This window comes from Propithecus coquereli, unplaced genomic scaffold, assembly GCF_000956105.1.
Source record: "Propithecus coquereli isolate 6110/MARCELLA unplaced genomic scaffold, Pcoq_1.0 Scaffold89, whole genome shotgun sequence".
Taxonomy (NCBI): Eukaryota; Metazoa; Chordata; class Mammalia; order Primates; family Indriidae; genus Propithecus; species Propithecus coquereli.
The window spans coordinates 1242732-1268723 of record NW_012155173.1 but is presented as its reverse complement, the minus strand read 5'-3'; the positions used below and the strand labels follow the sequence as shown (position 1 = coordinate 1268723).

Below are 25992 nucleotides of genomic sequence, written 5' to 3'. Positions count from 1 at the left end.
GAGGCAGGAGGATCACCTGAGCCCAGGAGTTTGAGGTTGCTGTGAGCTAGGCTGATGCCATGGCACTCTAGCCTGGGCAACAGAGTGAGACTCTGTCTCAAAAAAACAAAACAAAACAAAACAAAAAACAATTTGAAGTGAAACTTACAATGATGCTTAAGAAGGCTTTCATAAAATTAGAAAACCCTGTTCATAACACTCAGGAGACTGGGTGCAAAACATCAATTTATTTTTAACTTTCAGCTAGCTTTATTTTACCATATGCTTCCTTTTTCTATCACTAAAAAGTGAAACTTCAACACAGACCAACCAAAACAGTAAGTACTTATTACGACCTTGTTATAAGTTTATTTATTTAGCATTCTTAGCTATTGCACACAATGTAGAAGTTCCATTTTTTAAATAAAAAATCTTGATTGTAAAGAAAAATGATTTGCCAAAAGAAAAGTTTTTCTTGATTTTTTCAAACTGTAAGATAGCAAATTCCCAAAGCAGAATGTGAATCAATGAAAATACATGAACAAAGGACATAAGTCTTCTTACATGTCAGGTTAACACAATAGTAAAAACAGATCAGGAGTAACTCAAAGGATCCACTAATGAACACAACTGCAATTAAGAGCCTGTTTGAATTATAACATCTGCTTTTTCTAAATTATGACTGAAATATATGCTTAGCATTTTGTTCTTCTAGCAATTTCCAAACTCCAAAATTTGGAAAACATGAACCTCCTAATCAACAAAAATGGCAATACTGAAAAATAGTCTTTAACAGGATGTAATGGCCTCTATTTCTTCAAAAATTGAATGTGGAAATAAACAGCATAAGAAAGGGATGTGAGGTTAGGACAGTGGTGCAACCTTTTAGACAGACAAAAGAAGGTAAACACAAGAGAATCCATGAATATTCTTAATGTTTCAAAAAGCCTTAACTAAGTTTGTATGTTTAACACTAAAAAGGCTGCACTGGCAAACTAAAACATTTGTTTCTTTGCTTTTGGGTGAAATTGTATCACTTTGGTGTAGCAACATTAGCTTTCTCAGGTTAATCAAAAGTTCCTATTGAAACTTAAAAGTGTGGCTAATACAAAAATGGAAAAAAGATTACTTAAGCACTTTATCTGGGATACAAAGTAATTCTAATCACAGCGGGGTAGGGGAAGAGTAGAAATTAAAAAGGGACCTAGGAAAAGGATAGGAGGAACTTAAAAGAAGGGAACTCAACTCAGGTGCTTAAAAAATATATAAACAGGTTTGGAATCACTGAATTAGATCTGCTTTATGTCAGTGATTACTTGAGACTATTTTGGTGTGAAGGTTGTATCCACTGGTATCTTAAACTCTTCCCCTGTGATTTGAAGGATGGAAATGACAACTACCCTCATTTTCTCCAATCCTGAAAGCTAAGGACAGAGAAAAGTACAGATCCTTCTCCGAGAAACAAAGATGCTTTCTACCATACTTCTAAGATGGTGGAAGAGTCTCTTCAAGAGGCTTCACCAAGGAGGAAAAAATGAAAGATGGCAAGAAGAAAGCCATAGCAGAATTCTCCGGCTGTGTTTCATGCCATTGCTCCTAGTCACATTCCCTGTGCAACCACTCAGCTTCGGCCATCTCCATCCAGGGAGGTTAAGCCCTCTCAGGGCATTGTTCGGCCGGGGTCCCTATTTACCACTCAGATCGCCTCCACCATCCCTACGCTAGGGTCTCGGGAAGCCCCAGAGCAGAAAGCAGAAAGCTGAAAGCTAGGAGAGGACTTGGTTTCCAGGACCTCTTCCAAACCCTCTCCTACTAACTGGTGTTGGAAAGAGAGACTAGCCTTTGCTTGGGTGGGTTCCTTAGGGGTCAGAGGCGTCCCCCCAGCCACTGTCGAAGGAAGGTGGCCATTTGAGCCGGTCGCTCCGCATCAAAAAAGCCCTGCCAGAGAGAGGGGCCTCCTCAGGCCCCGGGTTCTGTCCGAGTGTCAGGTGCGGCCCTCAGTTCCCAACCCTCCGGGCACCGGCAGCGACAGCACACAGGCCGCCGGGCTCAGACTGGTCTCCCGCCCGACCGCCGGGACCAGGCACCCGGGCTGGGGCCCGAGCTGCATGGTGCCCGCCCCCGCCCTACCTGAGGGGGCCCGGGCGGGGTCGCTAAGGGCCACTCCCGGGAGCCCCGCGACGGCGCGGCTCGGCGACGGAGGCGCCTCGTCTCGCCGGGGCAGCGCTCGGCGGCGGTTTCACGACCTCAAACTCCATCGGGAGCTACAGGGACAGCCCCGTTGGCGGCGGCGAAGGCCGCGACGGGGCCTCCTCCTCCTCCTCCCTCCGCCGCCTCCTCCTCCTCCTCCTCCTCACCACGGAGGCGGACCTGGAGGAATCCCGACCTAGCTCTCGCGATAAGATACTCCCCACTTCACGCGAGATTACGCAAGCCCGGGAGTTGGAGGTGGAAGGGAAGCGTAGTAGCCCTCGCCACCTAAAGTGCGCTTTCCTTCCTTTTTACCGAGCAGAGCCACCCCTATCACGTGACGGGGAACCCCGGAGCACTGTGGGAGGTGCTTGAGGCAGACTAGGCAAGCCGAAGGGGTTGATGGGAAACTCCCTGCACATTCATCTATCTGCACCTTAAGCCAGCTTTCTGGACACTGGTTTGAACCAGTGTCTGACTATCGTGAAAAGCATGATAGCCATTGACTAGAAACTGATCCATCTGTGTCACATTCTACTTAACTCTCCTGTATCGACATGCAAACCAGATTTTTCAATCTCTCCATGTAGGTACCAAGTGATCTCCCAACTAAAAAAACAAAAACAAAAATGAAAGCATTTATTTGGCAGGCACTTTCACATATTTCTTTCTTAAAGAGAAAACTCTGAGCTCCTCAGAAGCTGGCAAGGATCAAAATTTAAGAACAAATTCTGGCATCAAATCTCAAATATTTGTTGAAAGATTTTTCACAGTAAACTGTAAGTTAGGAATTATTCTGTTTTTATGGATGAAGAAACACTGTTAATAGGGTAAGAGAATTAACATTTATCAACTACTTTGTGCTGCATCCTGTCAGCTGGTATTCATTTCAATGTTATTTTTTAGTGTTATTTATATTTCATTTACTTATCAAAGTAACCCTAAAAGGCAGAGACTATGTAGTCTTTGTTATGATGAGAAACTGAAGAACACAGGTAAGAAGATGACCATGACTTGTAATTAAACTCCTGGCACTTTCCAATGTGAAATCAGATACCCAACAAAAAGATCTATGGTAGTAAACCCACCATGAATTAGAAAAAATATGGAAACATTGCTTATAAACTATAATGAGCTTTAGAAAATATGCTTATTACCGCCTGGATGACAGGAAATGACCAGTGGTTTGGGGAAAAGGCTTATTAGCCCCATAAAGCTTTTTTTTTTTTTTTTTTTGAGTCAGGGTCTCACTGTCGCCCAGATTGTAGTGCAGTGGCACCATCATAACTCACTGCAGCACTGAACTCCTGGGCTCAAGCAATCTTCTCACCTCAACTTCCCAAAGTGCTGGGATTACAGGCATGAGCCACCACACCCAGCCAAATACTTTTCTTACATGCAGTATTATTCCTTTCATTCTTTTCCCTCTACGAAATATATGCCAATCCAAGAAAAATGTTCCCAACATTTTATACACACACATATATATGATAATAACATTTTTCAAAGGTGGCCTGATCACCATTTTTAAAATTATAATCCCATCCCTTTCCCTGCCAATCCTTATCCCTGCTTTATTTTTCTCCAACCCATCTTAAAATCTGACATACATTGATTTTTACTTACTTGTTTACTGTTTCTCTCCCTTCACTAGAATATAAGTTCAAGAGAGCAGGGATTTTTGTCTATATACCTAAATTCTAGTACAGGTATGTACTGAAAGGACTCAGAAAACATTTTCTGGATGAATGGTTAAATGAATAGCCAGGAGAAACTGTATCCTTTAAAATTCACAGATGTAGGCAAAACACAAAGCTCTCCATTCCCACCTCCAGTTTATTATTTCTTATGTAAACATGTAAGATAGTTACATCCCACAAAAAGGGTAAGGATTTTCTCTTACAACAAACCAACAACTACCTTTTCAAGGTCTTTTATACATAAATGCAGTAAATTAAGAGGCTGAATTCAACCACTGCATTTTTGTGTCCTATCAGAAACACAAACAACTAAAAGTGAATATTTTAAATGAATAAATTCTACACTTTACTTTGTCATACCTGCACTTTTAAAAAGATTCCATTTTCATGAAGTTTTACTGACACATCATGCAAACAGATACTCTCCTAGGAATGTTTTGAGATCACTCTGTGCTACTGAACAGGAATAAATAAAATAAATTATAACCATCACTTTCACACAAAACACCCCTACCCCCAGCAAAAATCTCAAAGTGCTCACAAAAAATTTTTACAACAATCTTACAAGGCACACATAAAACTTAAACATGGTTTCAACCAAACTGATTTTCAAACATCCAAGATAGTAGATACCAATTCCTAAAAAATCAGTTTATTACCATTTTTTTACCCTCTCCTTCTATGCACATTCCCCCCACCCCCTGTTTCATCCTAGGAAGCAAAAATAAGAAAAGTACTTCAATCACAAGTAAACTATTTCTGAAAAGAAAATATTTTCTCACCTACAAATGGCCAATCTTATGTCAAGTGGGAAAGAAAATTAAGCACTGAGCTATATTTTCCAGTGGGTACAAACCCACTATTTATTAATACTTTAGAAAAATTCTGTCTCCAATCGAGTACTCAAATAACAAAGTTCATGAAGACACAAAACTCTCTTCTTTTGCTTTCCCCTCTTCTCTGTTCTCAGGAAGAATTAAATATAAAATTAGAATTTTAGACCTGGAAATGATCTTACAAATGATCAAGATCAAAGTTATTTTACATATAAATTTTTTAAAAAGTTCAAGGAGAGGAGACTTGCCCAATGTCACTAACTAGTAACCTGGGTTATAAAGTTGGTTTTCTCATTAAATATGATTATCTGGATATTCTTCAAAGTCTCCATCAGAGTTAAAATTCTATGGAGAATATCTTTCACACAAAAGTATCACAAAAAGGATATTTAACATTTATAATAATGAGCATGTGATTCTTCACAAAATTCTTATAAATGGTACAAAGTATATTACATTTTAAAATATGGAAGGGCTTCAATAGAAATTAAGTACAGTAGAAATTCTACATAAAGCTAAGGTAAGCACAGGAGTAATAGAACAGCTTGAAAGTAAGATGCATCCAGTTAGGCTTCTTTACTAAAAGCAGTTCCTGTGTTTTAGAGAATATGATTTGCCCTGCAATATATTTTAATCTTTGTTATGACAGTAAAACACAAAAGCTTTGTATTATGTGTAGACAGGGATACTAGAGAGCTATGGCTCAGAACACAATCTGAAATAGTAATATTATTCTCACTAAAATAATCATACAAGTATGGTTTTGCTTTTGGCACTTTTCTGGAAATACAGAACAAAACTCTAGGGATGGTTAAGATTTTTGTCAACACAAAGTGAATGAAAATTGCATTAATGAAAATGGAAAAATTTAACTGATTACATTAAGAGCTACCTATATTGAAATTATCCATCCAATGATCACTATAACTAATATATACTGTCAATTTAAAATTAAAAAGGGAATGAACTATTGATACATAATATATGGATGAACCTCAAAGGCTTTCATGCTGGGTGAAAAAAGCATCTCAAAAGGAAATATACTATAAGATTCTATTTATATGACACTCCAGAAAAGACAAAATTATAGGGGTGGAGAACTGTTGTCAGAGTTTAGAGCCAGGATGGGCTGACTACAAAGAGGCAGCCTGAAAGAGTCATTGAGGGTAATGGAACTGTTCTGTATCCTGATTGCAGTGGTGGTACACAAATCTATACATGTGCTAAAACTCATAGAACTATACACCAAAAAGAAATTTCAACGTTACGCCTAAAAAATAAAATAAAGAGAAACTTTTAAAAGGAAATAGTAGAACAAATATCTTTGGTAACGTTAGAATTTCTAAGAAAACTAATTTTTTCACAGCTTCATGCCAATGGTATAATTTTACTGGCCACATTATTAAATGCAACTATATTAAATAAAATCAAGACACTTGGGCCCAATTAATCATTTCTAAAATATATCTATTAATAACACCTGGAAATAAAATACTTTAAGGAATACTAACTGAATATAAAGACATTCTGCTACCTTCAAGTGAAACTGAATTGATGTTTTACAGTTTAAAACAAAAGGTACCTTGGTGTTTAGTTTTAGAATCTAAGAGCAGTTGGTTAAAAGTTAAAAAAAAAACAGTTAGTTCCATCTGTTCTAGTGACTAGTAACAGGTAATAATGTTTTCACATTTACTTTTTCTTCCTATTATCTAAATTCACTGAAGTTGTTATATGGTTGGATTTTACACTTAAATCAATTACCTAGAGATTCCAAATAAAAATCTGCAAATACTGCTGGATACTCAATCACTAGAATCTAGAATGTATAAGAGAGGAACACTATTTCTCTAGCTATACCACTGGGACTTACATATAACCTATGAGATGAGACAGAATCCCATCGGCTTTTTATCACGCCTCTCACAACTTTGGAACTGTTAGAAGCTCAGAAAGAATATGTGTAGGCAAGAACAAAAATAAAGATGGAAGGGAATGCAATATTACAAATGTTGATTTCTATAAAAGACTTGCCTAATAGAATGATATAAGGTTTGTATAGCAAGTCTGTGATTCTAATTATAGTAGATTTTGCCTTTTGAGATCAGGCCTAGATAGTTTTTCACCACTGCTTCTGCCATGGACAGAAGTTAAGTGCTTTTTGAGAGCAGACTTGTGCTTGAAATCCATATCACAACAATGGCATTTGTATGGCCGATCCCCACTGTGTATGTTCAAGTGGTCCTGAAGAGTGCTTTTAGCAGTAAATGTCTTCAAGCACACAGTACACTGAAAGGGCCGTATGCCCATGTGTCCTCGAATGTGCCGGTTGAGATTTTTCTTCTGTGTGAATGTTTTCCCGCACTGTAAGCACAAGAACAGTTTATGCATCTTAAGGTGGCGCAGATAGTTTTCAACATGAAGAAAACCTCGAGGACACCTGGGGCACTGGTGCCTCAGTGAATAACTTTCCTCCAGATTCTGAATTTCATTCACTGTACTGTAACTTCCTTCAGTATTCTCACAAAATATGCCCTGACCTTGATTCCCAGGAACTTCTGTCACTCTGCTCTCAACTGTAGAATTGATCAATGAATGCTGTGTTTCAGAGAAATACATGCTGGCTTTTGAAGAGGTACAAGGCTGTGAAAACTGCCCATTTTCTACACCAGCTGTAGTGATAGATTCTACATGGAGGATACAAATTTCATTGTCTTTAAAACCTATATCTACTGTAGACAGCTCTGGTGACTTCGTTTCCTTTCTCTCTGATGTCAAGCTCTCTACAGTAGACTGTAAAGCATTGCTTTCCTCTTCTTTAACATGGAAATCTATGTTTACAGGACTATCTTCCAAAATTTCAATTATCTCACAGTCTTTATCAGAATTTTCTTCTTCATTCTTAACATCTGGATCAGAAGATTGACACAGGTCAGTGTGTTGGTTATTGTTTTTCATAGAAAGATCTATTTCCAGATACTTTGACAAAGCTTCTGTACACTTTTCCACAATGTGAACCATCTGAAGATAACTGGCAGCAGTCAAATATTTCAAAAGCTCTTTCCTTTTAACTTCAAGTGCTCCAGTATAGCAAGAGAGTAATAATTTCCTGCCAACTTCTGCACTCTGCAAAATGGTGATTCTGACATGTTTTGACTGTGTAAGTAAAAATTGATCTCTCATAAAAGTGGAGCAAGCAGCCAAAATCACCTTGTGCCCCTGGAACTCAGTGTCATTAATATAAATTGATACATCACAAAATAAATTCTGCTGCCTCAAGAGATTCATTTTCTGCAAGACCACATCTCCTTGCTGTTCAAATTGGAAGTGCAGAACATCAGATTCAGCAGCCATGGTCACAATCTAAGCAAAATAAAATACAAACATTAATGTAAGGATTACATGGGAATGCTTTCTCATGTCATAATACTGAAAACGAATTAAGGAACCAAAAAACCCCAAACCTGAATTGGGAAAAAGACGACCCCAATTCTAATCTGGGTTCTAAGAGTACCCCTATGCCACCATCTCAAGATCCAGAAAATTATAACGCATTTCTTTCTCTATGATCCCACAGCACATTTTTCATTTTTGTTACAGCACATGTTACGTTGAATTGTAGTGAACAGTTTCTATGCTTGTCTCTTTGGCTAAATTTGTGTGGCTTGTGGTCAAGAACACTCCATGAATTTTGAATATCCAGTAACAAGCACAGTGATCACCACAAAGATTTAACAAAATATCCCCAGTTAGAAACCTTTATGTAATCTCCAAACTTCCTACTCCTACCACTACAACAGGTCCTCATTCCTGTTCACCTGGACCACTGCAATGTCTTCCAACAGGTCCCCTTGATACCACACTTTCCTATATTCCAACTACCCTCCTGAGTGCCACCAGAATGAATATCCTTTAAAAGTTACTTAAAAAACAAAACAAAAATCCCCTCTCTTCTGTTTTAAATCCTCCATTGCTCTCCTCTACTTCCAGGACAGCCTAATGTTCTCAGTAAATAACACGAGATCCATCACGATTTAGACCTAACCTAACTTTATAGCTTTATCTCCTTCTGGTCTCTTTTTTATACACGAAGCTTCCTCAATATTAAAAATTTCATCATTGCCTAGACGAAAAGACACGAACACACACCTTTGCACATCTCTTACACTCGCGCTTCCAGTTCCTTTTTCCTTTAGTGAAAATTCCTTTAGAGATTTGGCTCCTTTAAGCCCAAATCAAATAAGACTAATACATGACTCCTCCTCCCGTCTCCCGGAGTGTCCGTTGCTCCTTGAGCACCGCGAGATGGGGCCTGACTCATCTGTGTTCCCACACCGAGCACAGGGGCCCACACCAGCCGAAGGAACTTAGGGAACATCTGTTGAACTGAAAGCGGACCCCAGGTGGCTGGAATATCCCTCCAGCTCGGCACACAGGTTTTCCCGAGCCAAGCCAGCCAAGGGACAAGGCTCCGTCGGCCAAATGGTTGCAGCACGACATTACCCACTCCGGGTCCGCACCCAGCAGCCCTCCTTGTCTTCCTCAGGCCTCCCCACCTGCCAAATCACCTTCGCTTTCACTTACCGACTCAGAAAACTAGAGTGAAGGCTTCCGCGGCAGCGGCGGCCCAGGCCGGAAGATGGACTTAGCCTGGGAGGAAACACATCCGGTGTCAACCAGCTTTATTCTTAACTGGGGCCAACTGGGCGCCCCGGAAGGACATTTTGAGACGGTCTCCCTTCCTTATTTTCCCCGCACCTGGAATGACAGAAAGGCGCCGGAACACTGGCAACCCCAGTCTCTCTTGTCCCAGTTTCAGCACTAGCAATTTCCCCTTCGTGAGCCGTCCTGAACATCCGAATTGGAGACGTGGCGTGAAGTTAGGTTACGGCACGTCTGTCAGAATACCCTCCGCTGGGACCGTTGTAAAACCTTAGGGATTATTACGGGGCGGTCCTCTCTTTATTGGCACCACCCACAACTTTGAAAAGTGACAAAGGAGAGACTACCATAGCGGTCTGTATTCGGGATTACCTAGCTAGTGCCCCATCAAGATCTGGCCCCAACCTCTGCGTCTAGCTGCACTCAATCCACTCCACCCTCCTCAAAACATTGGCCCAGCTGTATCCTCTAACATGTCCTAACCTCCTTCCCACTTATCTTTTATAAAAACCCGTTTATAGATCACATCATTCCTGAAGCCATCCTGAACTGGCCCTTAAATTAGCTGGCTCCCACTTGGAAACCTATAATCTGTTTGCGCCTGCCTTCATTATCACATTTATTATAACTGTATTAAAATTATTTGTGTCCCATCTAGGCATAAGTATTTGGGACAGCAGCTTACTAATCTTTGCATTCCTGAAGTCTAGCACTTAGTAGACATCAAGTATTTGCAGAATGGAGGGATGTCTGAACCAATTCTTAAAAGCAGTTGCTCTACTCCCTCAGTCAACAGGTTCTCCTGGAAGTAACTGACTCTAAAGCCAACTAATTTCTGGTTAATCCATATTTGCTTCTGAAGGCAAGCTGATTAATACGTATTATAAAGAATAGAAACGAAGAAGGCATTCCTGGATTCATATTCAAGCCATTGAAAAAGGAAAGCAGGAGGGGAGAGAGCGAGAAAATAAACCACTGACTGCAGAGCTTTATTTGTCATACTTTTATTAAGGAAACTTCCCCATAATAAGTGAAGAGGTAGTTCGTAGTATGTCTAACATACAACAGATTTAGCACAGCTATTCATGAGCTGAAATAAAATGTTCTGGCTTGTTTAGGACAATATGTTAGAAGCAGTGACACTGGTCACCTTCCATTTATAGATCTTCTAATAAACTAAAACAAATTAAAATCACATCTGATTTACCTTCAGAGCCACTTCAGTTTAGAGTTTGTCTTTAAAATTAAATAATAAATAAATAACTGTGACACAGTAATTTTTTCAAAAATCAAACTATGGTAAAGAGAGTCCTCTCTCCTTTTTAGTTATCCTGGGGATCCATAAAATACAAATGCTGAATGAGTAAGGTTTTAAGAATCTTCTTCCTAAACAGGAATATGACTAGTTTTGAAAGCCATCTTATTCTATAAAATGTACTTGATATTAGTAACTTGACCTCTTTGCCATATAATCTTAACAAATACGTATAAGCAAAGGAGAAAAGTCAAGTTTCACCAAAAGTAGAAAATGTCTCACAGAAACAGAACACTTCTCCAGCCAAGAAATGGAGACTGTAAATCACTTCAGTGGTTTGCGTTTGCAAAAGGTGAGAACTAAGTTTTACTGATACAAAACCATTAAGATGCTAATTTTAAGTGATCAAAGAAAGCAAGGCAGTTTTCTTTATTATTCCTAGTATAAAAACAAATTGAGACCTTGTTTCACTAAAACCACATGAGACTATAAGCTTCATGAGGGCACGGACTGTATCAATCTTACCTTTATATCCTAGTATCTAGTATAGTGTCTGGCAACAGTAGGTCCTTATAATAATGTTTCTTGAATAACTGAATGAACCCAGAAATAGTCTCCAACCAAAGAGACCAATCTTACTTGAACCCATGCCTTTTAGTCTTCAAAACAATAATAAAAAACAGGACATGCATATGAGCAAAGGAAGCACTCCACCTTAAAATTTCCCCATGAAGAAATGATGTTCAGAGAAAATACCAAAAACGTTGGTTGGTTGACAAGGTAGAGTTTCACTGTTGCATAGAATTGGTACTCTTTGGCTGGATCATATAAAAATTACAATGCTAGGAAGCATCATTAAACAATATAATGAGTGTAATTAGGCATGAGATATCTACTGGTCTTACCACTCAACTATATTGTCATTTTAAATATTTGAACAAAAGACAAATTATACCTCAAATCTGACTCACATAATAATTTGCATGGGATGACAATGATACATGTAAATGTATCAAATTATAACAATTTAAGAATTCCCTGACTATACAAATTAAGCCTAATTTTTGGATTATCTGTACAAGCACTCATAGCTCAAAAATAAAAACAGAAAATCCTGATGGTACCTAATAAACACTGTTTTCCATACAAAATCAATTTCACAGTTGGATCCTTCCCACATTATTCTTACTTGTCCTTTCCCTCCCTAACCAACACCTAGCAAATCAGTTACTTGCTTGGGAATAATATAATACTCATCTAACTAAAAATTAATTACTAACGTAAATTCCTCTGTAATATTTTGTTGACAAAAGCCAGGCTGTCTCAGAAAGCCAACAGGGAAACATAAAGGCAAAACACAAACTGGAAACTTTTTGCTAATGTGTTATTCTTAATCATGTGCTAAATCTTTTTAAGCAAAGGAATAGGGAGAAGAAGTAAGAAGACATTAGCTCACAGTCACTATTTATCCTTGGCCAGTCTTGGCCAGGCCACCTCTTTGGGCTTTGGATACCTCAACTTAAAGTGAAACAGGTGGAATGAATGGTCTCTTAAGATTCTTTAGGGACTCTAATACTATTATCTAACTCTAACTTATGGGTCAGAAACAAATATGACTCAAAATTTTATGTCTAAAGTACAACATGTGCTTGAGGAAAAATAGTTGTTTTGTTTTCCCATATTTAAAGATTAACTTTGTATTAGCAATCTATCAAAGATAGCAAGGTGGGACAGTGTACATTTAAGAATGTCTAATTGCAAAATTTTGATTGCCTTCTATGTCCCACTTAACTTTTATCATCCATTTTAGAAATTAAAGTACACCAGGAAATGAAAATCCAGAGACTCTTACAGTGTACTGGACAAAATTCTGATGGACAAACTCACCTTTCTGATAGCTAAACTCTGAAACAAAATTCAGAGACTCCCAAATAGTCTCTTTTTAGAGAGACCCTACACTTTAGCATATCTTAAATGTGCCTGGAGCAATCCTGATTTCAAAAGATTCAACAAGTTGCACATTAATTAAAAGCATCTGGCCTCTTGGCGGGAGGTGTTACCAGGGAACTTTCCCAATTAAGTGCTATAGTACAATCGTACTTCTATCCTTTGCTGATTATGCTCCTTATGATGATCCCTCACTGTTTGCCTGTAGGTTTTGCTGAAAAGACTGTAATCTGGTCTATGTGAAAAATTCAGTGAAATGAAGTTGGGCTATGATACTGTTGAAGAGTACAGAACAAACCAACATACTTCTTTATAGCCAGCTCCAAGACAAGTACAAATGGTAAGAAGCAGATTCATTCATTTATCAGACATGGAGGAATTATCAATAGGCAACTAGAAGTTCTATCACATTTTTAGGTCAAAAGCAGTATCACCTTATATCTCAGTCTATTTTCTACCAAAGAAAAATATTATTACTTCTCTTAGCATCTATAACTGGCGAGTAGGTGATGTTATCAACTTATTGGTACCTTCAGAATGTGCCTAGTGAAAAGCCTAAATAGTGTCAGTCTAAGATATAAGTCAACGTTAGGTAGACAAATGGAATTATTCCTTGGGAAAGGAAAACAGACATCACAGGATAAATAATTCAAAACAGAAAGTGGGATAGGGCAAACCGAAGGCAAAACCACTCCAAGTGGTAAGTTGCCCGGTCTACTAGTGCTTTGACTCACCCCTACCATCCACACAGAGGCTTTGGAGAAGTCAAACTATCAAAATCACTCCTATAAAGACTGAGACTATTGCCACTTTCTCAGTCCATTCGAGTTGTGAGCATGAAGCCCCTACTCAATTCACACAAGTACTATCACTCCTTAAGTTCAGGACAGCTTGGGCCAGTTTACCTGCATCCAGGACCTGTGTTGCATCAGGTTGTGGCTGACACCCTTTAGAGTCTGTGACTGTTGTACATGCAAAAGAATCAAAATCCACTGTGAGGTCTTGTACATTTCTCTCATTGGCATTATCAAAGCTGTTTTTGCCATGCAGCTGTTTAAGGTGTTTCCTCAAAACTGGTTTATGTGCAAAAACCATATCACAATAGTTACATTTATGGGGCTTATCTCCACTGTGAAGGTTAAGATGATCCTGTAAGGAACACTTCTGAGAAAAGGTTTTCCCACAGATTTTACACTGGAAGGGTTTAATTCCGGCATGCACACGCATGTGTCGATGAAGGTTGCCTTTCTGAGTAAAAGTCTTGCCGCAGAGTAGACACATAAAGAGTTTGTGCATTTTTAAATGGTTGGCGTAGTTCTCCAGGTGACGAAACACCCTGGTACACTTTGGGCATTGGTGATGCCACTGTAGACCTTTGTCTACACCTCGAATATTAGGCCCAAAGACATCTTTTGAGGCCATGATGATGTTATCACTGCCTGTATAAGAGAGGGCATAATTGTGGAGATGGTTTTGTTCTATTTCACTTACTCTGTTTTCCACAGTTGAATTTATCAGGGAGTGCTGGGGCTCTGATGAATGTAAAGCAGTGGGTTCAGAAGAAATAAACTGGTTCTGATCTTTTTTACTTCTAACCTCTGATACATCCCCAATAGATTCTACCTTAACAATCTGAATATCACTGTCCTCCATATCCATACTGTCTTCAGATGGATGAATACAAGGTGAGTCCTGCTTTGGGGAGCCTCTGGCATCTCCCTGCTGTTCTTTTGACTGGGGAGAAGCACTCTGTGGTTCACATCCCTCTTTACTATCCATTGGTTGTTTTGGCTTTATAAACTTCCACAGGGCCTGCGTGCACCGTTCTACAATGTGGCTCATCTGAAGAAAACTTGCAGCAGTCAAGTAATTTACCAGTTCCATCTCAGGGAATTCCAGCACACCACTATAACAGGATAAGAGCAATTGTCTCCCCACTTCGGAACTCTGTAATATGGAGATTTTCACCTCTCTGGAATCATTCAGTAAAAACTGGTCTCTTAAGAAGGGGGAACCTGCAGCAAACACAATTTTATGCCCCTGTACCTCAATATCATCTATGAGAACTGTAACATCACAAAATTTATTCTCTTCTCTTAATTTGTTCATTTTTTGTAACATTGAATCTCCATAATTTTCAAACTTGAAGTGAAGGAGATCTGATCTTTCAGACATTTTGGCAGACCTAAAGAACAGAAATGTAAAAAGGTTGAATTTAAGGAAATTTAAACAAATAAGAAAGCTGGATTTACCTTCCAAAACAAATTTGTGTTGTCATATCTGTTTTGTATGTGTCTGAATGGAAATTTTCCTTGAAAGAGGAAGCTACTATAACAGCTTTCAAAGGTCGTTAAAAATTACTCCGTACAGACATCAGGTATTAATTGCACTTAAAGAGTGGACTTGCATAAGTGTAAATAGCCTGGCATTCATTCAACTTTTTTAACATATTTAATACAAGAACAGTGCTTGAGTTAGTCCAAGAGTATTTTTTCACTTCTCAAATTAGAATTCTATCAGGTTTCAAAAACTAAAATATTCCAACACAAGTAAAGATGAAGTAATTATATTCTTTTGTGTGAAAGTGTAAACCTGATTCTCCTAAGACAAAACACTCTTTTCCTTTGCTTTGTATTTTAAGCAACTACAGTGACAATGCTTGCCCAATACCTGGCCAAACCATTATCTGTTTAAACTGATATGAATTTACTCATATAAATATTTTTGTGATAAAGTGAAAGTCACAGACCAAAAAGGACAATGCTTGGACCATGTCAGAGGCATAGTTCTTTACCCTGTCCATTCTAGACAAATCTAAACTCTCTTTTAAGGAACATTTCTTGACATAGAAAGTTTAAAAAACACTTCATATAGGAAAACCAAATGAGCTACTTGGGAATCTGAATGTTGATCTAATCAATCCCTACTAGATTCTGTTCTTTCCTATTTATCCCTACTTATCCATCATTATTCATCATGTGGACTACTAGAACTGATTCATAAATGTTTCCTTGGCTTTCAGCTTCTATTCCCTCTAATACAACTTGTATACGACCACATCATCTTTCAAAAACACAGATCTGATTATAACCCACCCCTGCCTAAAATCCTTCAGTGACTCCCCATTGTCTCCTGGGTGAAGACTCACCTCCTTAGTATAAACTAATCAACCAAACATAACAATAATTAAGGCAAACACTGGCAAAACTCATTCAACAATGGAGAAGGTGTCATTCCCAAAACTCTCTGCATATTGATTCCTTTATATAGCAATTCCTTTGTAGAAAGTCTCCATGTTCTGATTCCACACTCTCCAAATGATTTTTCTCATAACTTGGCTTCCCATGTATCTCTCTAAAGGAGAGGGATGAATTAGCCATGCTAACATAATTCCAGTCAGCTAGTCATTTAAAAAATAATAAATCGGCATTCTCTGTTTATATACCAGTCTTCTATGAGATCAGTAGGTATATGAGGTCTATCTTTGAGACAGAGTTCTACAATCTCAGTGCCTCAAGAAATTCACCTTGAATTGTGTGCATTCATCAACCCCTTAGTTCAGAGAAAGATGAGACAACCAGCTGCTTCTAGCCACATCTGGACCTTGAAGCCCAATCTTTATAATCTTAACTTCTGTAACACTGACTTACAAAGGATCGCAGAATATCGTCTCCTGACGGCAGAGTCCAGATTTTATTCTTCAGTACCTGGTACATAACAGCACTGTACTGACTCCAGACCTTATCATGCTTGTTTCCTCAGTCTAGAACACTACATTCTAGCCAATTCTGACTCCTTTATTTCCTCTGAGAGGCCCTTCCCTGATCACTTAAAGTAAAAGAGTTGTCACTACTGGGCTCACGGTATAGTATTTTTATTATAACACTCAAGACACTTTATTAAACACTTATTTCTTCCCCTCCAAAGTGAAAGTTTCACAGTATTAGAGGTATTAAGAGCCCTATTCAATAGGGCTAATGCTGAGAACTTGCATCTTCTAAGGCAAAAACATTCTTCCCTTTAGCTTTGAATTCTTCTTATTGCAGCCACACTGCTTGTCCCATTACTGGCCAAACACTCTTCTGTTCAAACTGGTATGTATTCTCATCATCCAATATTGCACTAAACACACAGCAGGTGCTCAGTTTGCATTAGGTGAATCTATAGGATTAGTTTGATAGTGGCAAGAAGGAAGAATTGCTGTTAGGAAGACTAGCTTAGTGTTGCAGAAGCATTATAGGTCTGAAACCATGAGGGCCTAGAAAGGAATAAAAATGGGGAAAGCAGCAAGGAAAAATAACAAAAGATATTTTAAAGAACTTGGTAACCAACTGGACATAGAGAATGAATAAAATAAATTTGTAAAGATTCTAAACTTAGGAGTTCAACTGAATGAGAATGTCATTGAAAGGTGAAATTTAGCAGGAACTGATATGGCACAGGTATATTAACGAAAATATATATGAAATATAAGCTTTTCCCTTGTATGACATTCTGAATGTACATATAATAAATAATCACAAAAAATATAAAAACTATATTGAGAGAGGAGGGATCTACGTAGAGAAGCAAATGTAACATCAGAGAAAAGATAGTGAGTATCAAATATAAAGGAAAATCTAGAAGATACAGGGAATATATCAGTAATTTAAAGCAGTAAAATTATCATTCATCAGTTTTAGCAATTGCAGTAGCTTAAAATATTCATTCTGGAATTGGAGCAGTGAATGTTGCAATTTATAACAAGTTATAAAAATGACTTGCTTTGACTGGCCAAAGAAAAGTGGTGTTATAGAGTTTAGCTGGTCTTGAACGCATTAAAACTAATCATGATACCCTCAGGTCAGTATTTTCCTACTCACACCCAAAAATGAGCATTAATTGCTGCTACCTATATTATGAGAGTACTCACAATGCTTTAGACAACTATCCTCAGAGATAATTGTTCTTTGATGCCCTAAAGATGAGGAGCTGGAGTATAGTTTCACTTACAGTCATGTGCTGCATAACAATGTTGTGGTCAACAACAAACCGAATATAAGACTGTGGTACCATAAGATTATAATACTGGATTTTTACTGTACCTTTTCTGTATTTACATCTGTTTAGATACACAAATACTTAACATTGTAATATAATTGCTTACAGTATTCAGGACACTAACATGCTGTACACGTTTATAGCCTAAGAGCAATTGGCTATACCATATAGCTTATGTGTGTAGTAAGCTATAGCACATAGGTTTGTGTAAGTACACCCTGTAACTTTCACACAATGACCAAATCACCAAACAACACATTTCTTAGGATGCATTCCTGTCATTAAGCAACGCATGACTGTACTACCTTATCCATCAGTTCTCAAGAAACTTAACAGGAGTAGCCAAACAGATATCCCAGTAAAGTGTTTGCTTTGATCTGTCTGCTGTAGTCTAAGCATGTTAGAAAAATGTATTCTGTTTTTTTTAGGAAGTTTTCCTTAGTATGTGTCAGTCCACTCTCTTGTCTTCCTTTGATAAACTCTTATTTCCAGGCCACACAATTTGTCCATTAATTGTTTCCTGCCACTGGTTTTCCTTTCCAATAAAGTGAGACATTATTTGAGGGCAAGGACCAACTATTTGTTACACTTTACATAGCTCATTCAACAAAAACCAGAAGAATAATGAATTCTTAATTTTCTCCATGAAATTATTATTAGGATATGGTAGAGATGCTCTTCATTATCATGATACCCTCTTTTAAGTACCTGTAGGAAAATCTCTTTCTAGGGTTTGTTTCCAAAATAGTTTTGACAATATGAAACCAAATTTTAAACAAACACTTTTGTTCTTTTACTTTTTAAAAAATAGTTAAAATAAAAAGGAAAGATGGGCACAGTGCCCTCTGCCTGTAATCCCAGCTACTAGGCAGGCTAAGGCAAGAGGATTGCTTGAGCCCAGGAGTTTGAGATTGCTTGAGCCTGGGGGCACCATAGCAAGACTCCATTTCCAAAAAAAAAAAAAAAAGGAGTAACTGTTTTTCTTATGAACTGGCTTAAGTTTATTTAAAAGTAAGAGAAATGAGGCCAGGCATGATGGCTACACCTGTAATTGCAGCACTTTGGGAGGCCAAGGCAGGAGGATTGCTAGAGGCCAGAAGTTCAAGACCAGCCTGAGCAATATACCAAGACTCTATCTCTACAAAAAATAGAAAAATTAACCGGGCATGGTGGCACATGCCTGTAGTCCTAGCTACTAGGGAGGCTGAGACAGGAAGATTGCTTGAGCCTAGGAGTTTGAGATTGTAGTGAGGTAGTCCTAGCTACTAGGGAGGCTGAGACAGAAGGATTGCTTGAGCCTAGGCGTTTCAGGTTGTAGTGAGCTACGATGATGCCACTGCACTCTAGCCTGGGCAACATAGTGAGACCTACATCTCAAAAAAAGAGGCAGGGGAGAGAGAGAGAAATGATACATATTCTTTAATGAGTCCTTGTTATATTTCAGGTGTAGTGCTAAATGCTTTACCTAAATTGACCCAATTTAATCCTGAAAAATCTCTATAGGTATTATATGTACTATCATTTTCTCCCATTTTACACATGAGGAAACTCAAACTTCCTGAACCTGATAGAGGTGGAAAGTATTAAGTGTTAGAGCTGGAACTTGTGCCCAAGCTGCATAATGCCAAAATCCATGTATGAAACAACTAGGCTAGGTAAATTTTATCTTAAGGATAATATTATATTAATTGTTTAACAGTTCAGATTTCCCTCCTCACATTGGGTATCACAAACACAGGTCAAGAAAATCATATATATTTTGGTATATTTTAGTTATGCTTCAATTAAAGGTTTATATTTAAAAACGAAAAGTACAACTTAAAGCCAAATTTGAATCAAGTATAGTGGACTTGAATGGCAAGCATTTATGCATTACTCATATTCCTGATTGCATTTTATGCCCTTATCCTTATTATATTTTTCTTTCTTATCTGTTTTAACTTTGTTATTTTCCATCTTCCATGTATTTATCTTTGTAGACTGAAACTTAATGTCATCTGCAAATAAAGCAGAGAATAAAAATCGTCAATATATTTTATTGCAGAACCACCAACTATAGGTAACTTCTAAGTATGGTAGTAATTGCTCATAATATTGATAAAAATCACTCACATAATTCTAGATTTTAGCAGAGGTTCTTATAATATAAGAAAGTAAAGAACTGATTGGGTAGAATAGAAACATGGTCGCCATAATTCTGTTCATTCTTTCCTCAGAACGATTCCCAAATTCTCCCTCTCCATTCTTACTGTCATTGCCGTGACTCAGGTCATTATCATGTATTTATTACCTGAGTTATTGAGATTAAATCTGAATACTACTGAGTTTCTATTAGCAAGTTTTGAATGACCATTTCTCAAACATCAATGCAATGAGAATATTGTCACTTAAGATAACTTTCTCATTTGTATTTCTATAATTTGTCCATAATTATAACTGATTTGAAATTTTCCCTTTGTTGACACAAGAGTAATCGAAAAGGAATGACTAGTGAATATACTAGTGTGGACAACATTTATTGCAATGCTATGGGCAGTGAGAAAATATTTTATTTTTTAAAAGCAAGGTCTTGTTCTGTCACCTAGGTTGGAGTGCAGTGGCACAATCATAGTTCAATGCAGCTTTGAATTCCTGGGCTCAAGCAATCCTCCTGCCTCAGCCTCGTGAGTAGCTAGGACTACAGATGCATGCCACCATGCCCAGCTATTTTAAAATTTTTTTTGAAGATGGGGTCTTGCTACATCGCCCAGGCTGTTCTCAAACTCCTGGCCTCAAGCAATCTTCCTGCCTTGGCTTTCCAGAGTGCTGGGACTGCAGGTGTGAGCCACTGTGTCAGGTCTGAGAAAACAGTTTCTTATCTCAAATGTCTCTAATACCTAATGATAAGAAAAACTTTTCTACCTGTATAATAAACTCTTAAGCTATCTATCAGTCTGCTTCCTCATCTATCTCATAAAAGTGCCCTTCTTTCAACTTAGCACTCACAATTATTTGGAAAACTCTGCCCCTCATAAACATCATGTGCCCTTTTTTCAAAGAGGTTTTATTATACCAGTGCCTTTCTCTGTATAAACCTCAATCTTTTTCTTCTCTCAGTTAGCTTTCATGAGCTACATTCTGAAAGTTCTTACTCTTTTGTTTTGATTTTTAATTTTAAGTAATATACACAGAAATATATAATTCTTGGAACATTTTTAAGCATTTTACCTAAAATTCCCTTTCCCAACTGTCTACCACTCAGTCTTCAGTTTAAGTTGATCCTTCCTAACTCTCCCTCTCCCCATTTTAAAAATAATACTTCTACATGCCTAGCTACAGAAAATATAAACTTAAGTTTCTTATATATAAACTATACATATTTTTTTGCAACTTATTTTTTTTCCCACTTATCATTTTTGAGAGCTATTTATGTTTACAAGTATAGATCTAGTTTATTGTTTTTAAACTGTTGTACAGAAGTAGGCAAGTTATTAACTATGATCTCACTATTTTGTTGGCTTGTTCCTCAAGACTACATTAAATTGTACAAGGGTAAGTATATCTTTAAAAGCTCGGTCATTGACTTTTTGCTATTTTTTTCCAAAGGCTTACTTCCTCAGAAAGCCTGTCTGGCCTCTCAATGTTTTATTACCTATGTTAAGAATTACTAAATCCCAGTCCCCTTGAAATGCATGATGCCTAACCTCTTGCACTGTCTCAAATTCACTATTAAAAAAAAAAAAAAAAAAAACAAAACTATGGAGAATGGCTTGGAGAATAGTGAACATGGAGGCAGGAAAACCTTTTAGTATGCTACTACTCTAACAGATCAAGACAGAAATGCTGTGGGCCTAAATAGAGACAATGATAATATGGATGAAGAAAAGCAAACAGATTCGAGAGACATTTCAAACAAAGAACTGATAGACTTGGTGACCAAGGTGGGGAACATGAGAGGAAGGGTCAAGATGACTCCAAGATACTTGGTTTGAGGAACTGGTTATCTTTGACTGAGTATCATTCAATAAGCTATGCAATATTGGAAGGGATGATCATGAGTCTGGTCTTAAAAATGTTGAGCCAGAGAAGCCTGAATGACATCAAGGTGAAGATCCATTAGCTGGGTAGATATGGGTCTGAAGCTGAAGAGGTGACCTGATTATAAATGGTAAGTGATAAATGAAAGCACAAGAGTGGAAGAAATTTACCTAAATTGACAAAGAGTGGAAAAGGACTTAAGATAGGAAGAAATAAATATAAATCAAATGTATAACACAAGCATAAATCCATTACCTACCTTCTTCTCCACCTGGGTCTCCTTCCAAGCCTCTCCATTTTTAACAATGAGCTTATCTTTGCTTAAATTTTTCCCACTCCTTTGACTCCTATATTCAGTCACTGCATACTGCAAATGGGTAAAACCATGGAATCTGGAGCTATATTTCCTAAGATCAAAACTCTGCTCTACCACTTACTAGTTGTGTGACCTTGAACCACAGTGCTTCAGTTTTCCCATCAATAGTAGATTACTGGCCAAGCGCAGTGGCTCACGCCTGTAATCCTAGCACTCTGGGAGGCCGAGGCGGGTGGATCGCTCAAGGTCAGGAGTTCAAAACCAGCCTGAAAAAGAGCGAGACCCTGTCTCTACTAAAAATAGAAAGAAATTATCTGGACAACTAAAAATATATACAGAAAAAATTAGCCAGGCATGGTGGCGCGTGTCTGTAGTCCCAGCTACTCGGGAGGCTGAGGCAGGAGGATCGCTTGAGCCCAGGAATTTGAGGTTGCTGTGAGCTAGGCTGACACCACGGCACTCTAGCCCAGGCAACAGAGTGAAACTCTGTCTCAAAAAAAAAAAAAAAAAGGAAATTATGTTACAGAGTTGTTACAGAAAATTAAATGAGTTAATTTTTTAAAGAGTTTAGAACAGTGTCTGGTTACTGTGTTCTATACACATGTGTTAGGTAGATAAAAAAATGAAGACTGTCAATTTTCATTGTGAACTCCTTCATATGTGTCATTTTCTCATTCCAATTTAACACCAAACCAGCTGAGGTGTCTAATATTTCATACATCATCACCTCATTAGTCTAGTAAAATTTCTTTTTAAAGCATCACCAATGACCTCTTCGTAAAGGAATGCAATCTTTTTTTTCCCTCATTCCCCATAAGCTCTGCATGAATTGATCCAGCTGCTCAAAATTCTCTTTGATTTCTGGGTCTTCTGGTAGCTGGAACCCTGCACTCTTACACTTGATCTCCTACCTCTGTCTCTGCTACTCTACTGACTACAACTAGCTCCAATTCCTCTTTCTGCTTCGTAAATGCAACCATTACCATCCAGACTTTCATCTTTCTCAGTACTTCCTTCCTGATGCCAGCTATTCCCATGGCTTAACCTTTACCTCTAGCCATAAGGTTTAGGCTCAGCTACACATTTGCATTTTCAAATCTATGCTGGACAGATCTATGTAGCTATCCCATTAGACCATTAATTCAACATGTCCAAAAAATGAATTTGTAATCTACACTAAGCTTATGATTTTATTTCTGATAATGGCATCACCATTTTTCAAATGCCAAATGCCTAAAACCTAAGAACTAGATTTGGTACCTCTTATTCTTTCAACTTATAATTAATTATGGAGCCTTGACACAATTATCTTCAGCATATTTGCCTTCTTTCCAATAACACTGTCGTAACTGTATTTCAACACTTCATTGCCTCTCACCAAGCTGGTTCCATTACCCCTTCAAAAGAATCTCCAGTAAGAGTTCCTAGCCTTTAGCTAAAGAGTCTGGATTCAGTTAATAGAAATTACTTTTCTAAAGGCTTTCTAGAGAGCAAAATGACTTTCTGCAGTGCAAATCTGACCATATCAGTCTCCTATTTAAAATTCTTCAAAAAACTATCCATGTCCTTTAGGATTAAATCCTTCACTATTTGGACCTCAGTCTATTTTCTCAGCCTCATATCCCATCCTGTGCACAGGAGGCCTCCCCCCGCCGTTTCCTCTTCTTCCCACACAAGTATGTTCAGTCATTTCTTCATTGCAACTGTTCCTTCTCCTGAAAAGCTCTTCAACACCTTATCCTCGCCAAGAAGTATAATTCAGACGTCACTTTCTTTCTAAAGTTTTCCCAGCATCTGCCCCTTGAGCAGTTCATACACATATGATTGACTGTATACATTGCAGGAGCACTTATTTATTTACATCTGACTCCCAACCTTGACCCTGAAAATTGTAACGATATCTTACGAATCCCCAGTGCCTGGCCTAGCGCCAGTAACTATAAAAGGTGCTGTGGCCAGTGGCTGAAGCGGGGGAAACCCTAGCAAAAGGGTAACCTAGCATTCATAGTGACTCTCGCGGATCTGGCACCGAAGGCCTTGCCTTGGGCTGGCTCTCGAGGCTCATTTTCTTAGGGGCCTCAGCTCTGGCACTTCCTACAAGTTGCTAGAGTCCGGCTTTCAAGCCAACTGCTGGGCCCGCGACTGGGATCCCAGGAAGCGGTCCCTGGGGTATCCTCAGGCTCCCCACTTGAGTTGCAGGGAAGGGAAAGGGGCAGGGCGCAGCGTGGGCCAGGCCAGGGGTTCCTCAAGTCCCCCGGGGCCTAGGCCAGCCCCTCCGCCCCCATCCCAGTGCAGGTCCAGCCAATCCAGGGCCCCAAGGGGGCTCCATTTTGAGAGACCCCACACCCCAGCCCGGCGCTTCGGCCGCCTCTGCACTTACAGACCCAGGGGAAGGCCGCCGTCAGGATCCCGCACCGCCAGGAGCTCCGGCCCCTCGGGGCTCCGGGAAGGGGGAGGGGCAGGGAACCCGAGCCAAAGGGGGACCCAACGGAACCGGAAGGGCAGCCCTGGCCGGACAAAGACAACTTCCAGGTCCCATGGTCCTCTCCGCCAATCGGAAGGCTCGGAGGATAACGGGGCCCCGCGAGGGACTTTCCGTATTGTAGGCGGGGCACGAACGGAATGCCCAGGACTCTTGGCGCTACCGTCTCTGCCTGCTATCCCGAGGTGCTATGGCCCTTTAGGGTCGGAGGTTCTCAGGGCCTGTGCCCTTCGCAAGGACCAGCTGCCCCAGGCCCCCTCCTGACCGCCTGGTTTCGAGCTGGGCCTCGACGGTCAGCTGCCTGTGTGGGCCTTAAGGGCGCCTCTGCGCTTCAGCCTTGGTAAGTCCATCCAGCCTAAGAATGTGGACTCGCCGCGCTAGAGTCCGGAAAGCAGAAAGCAATTTATTTCCTGCTTTGGGTTGTTTTTCTCAGGGATCTTGCCTTGGGGCTCTTCTTCCTTCATACTCATTAACTAGGCAATCTCTTGCCTTCCCATGGCTCCCGTTACTTACAACTGTGCTGACCGACCGTTCACAAATTTCTCTCGCCAGCCCAGACAACTCTCCTGAGCTCCAGAGGCAGCTGCGCAGAAGACATCTCCATTTGGTTGTCTTAATGTTAATATACCTTTTAATTATCTTAAGTTCATCTGTAGACCCGCTCTGCTTATCTCCTGTAGTCCTGTGTTGGTGAACGGTATCATCCATGCATTCCTCTCAACTAAAAAACTTGAGTATCATTTTAGAGCCCTTTTCCTTGCCAATCCAGTCGTTTACTGAGTCCTCCCCATTTCTTTTCGGGGTAAGAGTGTTTATTATGGTAAATATGCATAACATTTCATTTTAATCATTTGTAGGTGTAAAGTCCAATGGCTTTAAAATTGAAAACATTGTGTACACAACATAACGATGTTGTGTTTCCATCACCACTAACTATCCCCAACTTCATTCTTTTGCATGCGGGTGTCCCGTTTTCTCAGCACCATGTGTTAAAAAGGCCATCCTTTCCCCATTGAATGGTCTCAGCACCCTTGTTGAAAATCTATTGACTGTATATATGAAGGTTTATTTCAGGGTTCTCTATTCTAGTACGTATGTGTACCCTTATGTTAATACCATACTGTTTGAATTACTGTAGCTTTGTAATAAGTTTTGAAGTCTTAAAGTTTGAGTTCTCCAACTGTATTCTTCTTTTTCATGATTGGGCTATTCGGGGCCTTTTGCAATTGCATGTGAATTTGAGGATTGGCTTTTACAATTCTTTGAAACAGGATTTTCGAGTAGGGATTGTGTTGAATCTGTAGGTCACTTTGAGTAATATTGACATCTTGACAATTTTAAGTCTTCCTGCCTGTGAACATAGAATGTATTCCCATTTATTTAGGTCTTCATTAATTTCTTCATAATTGCTGAAAGCAATGTGTTTTTGTAACTTTCAGCATATTTAATTCATTTAGATGTTATTTTAAATGGAATTGCTTCCTTAATTACCTTTTCATATTGTTCATTGCTGGTGTATAGAAATAACTGATTTTTGTATGTTGATCTTGTACCCTGCAACTTTAGTGAAT

The 25992-nt window shown here is 38.9% G+C and overlaps 2 protein-coding genes across 3 annotated transcripts; both read right to left on the bottom strand.

Annotated features, from left to right (window-relative positions):
* Positions 1-3987: 3987 nt before the first annotated feature.
* On the bottom strand, positions 3988-9366 carry ZBTB6 (zinc finger and BTB domain containing 6). The gene is made up of 2 exons (XM_012664427.1): positions 9287-9366; positions 3988-8065 (listed from the first exon to the last, which is right to left on the bottom strand). The coding sequence occupies exon 2, from the start codon at positions 8054-8056 to the stop codon at positions 6782-6784; it is 1275 nt and encodes a 424-aa protein (XP_012519881.1). The 5' UTR covers positions 8057-8065; positions 9287-9366; the 3' UTR covers positions 3988-6781.
* A 3473-nt stretch (positions 9367-12839) lies between these two features.
* On the bottom strand, positions 12840-24428 carry ZBTB26 (zinc finger and BTB domain containing 26). 2 transcript variants are annotated; one of them, XM_012664402.1, is made up of 2 exons: positions 24320-24428; positions 12840-14751 (listed from the first exon to the last, which is right to left on the bottom strand). In XM_012664402.1, exon 2 carries the CDS (start codon positions 14739-14741, stop codon positions 13416-13418), a length of 1326 nt encoding a protein of 441 aa, XP_012519856.1. In that variant the 5' UTR covers positions 14742-14751; positions 24320-24428; the 3' UTR covers positions 12840-13415. The 2 variants fall into 2 exon arrangements, with proteins under 2 accessions (XP_012519856.1, XP_012519857.1); XM_012664403.1 differs by having other exon boundaries at positions 24324-24396.
* Between the last annotated feature and the right edge of the window lie 1564 nt (positions 24429-25992).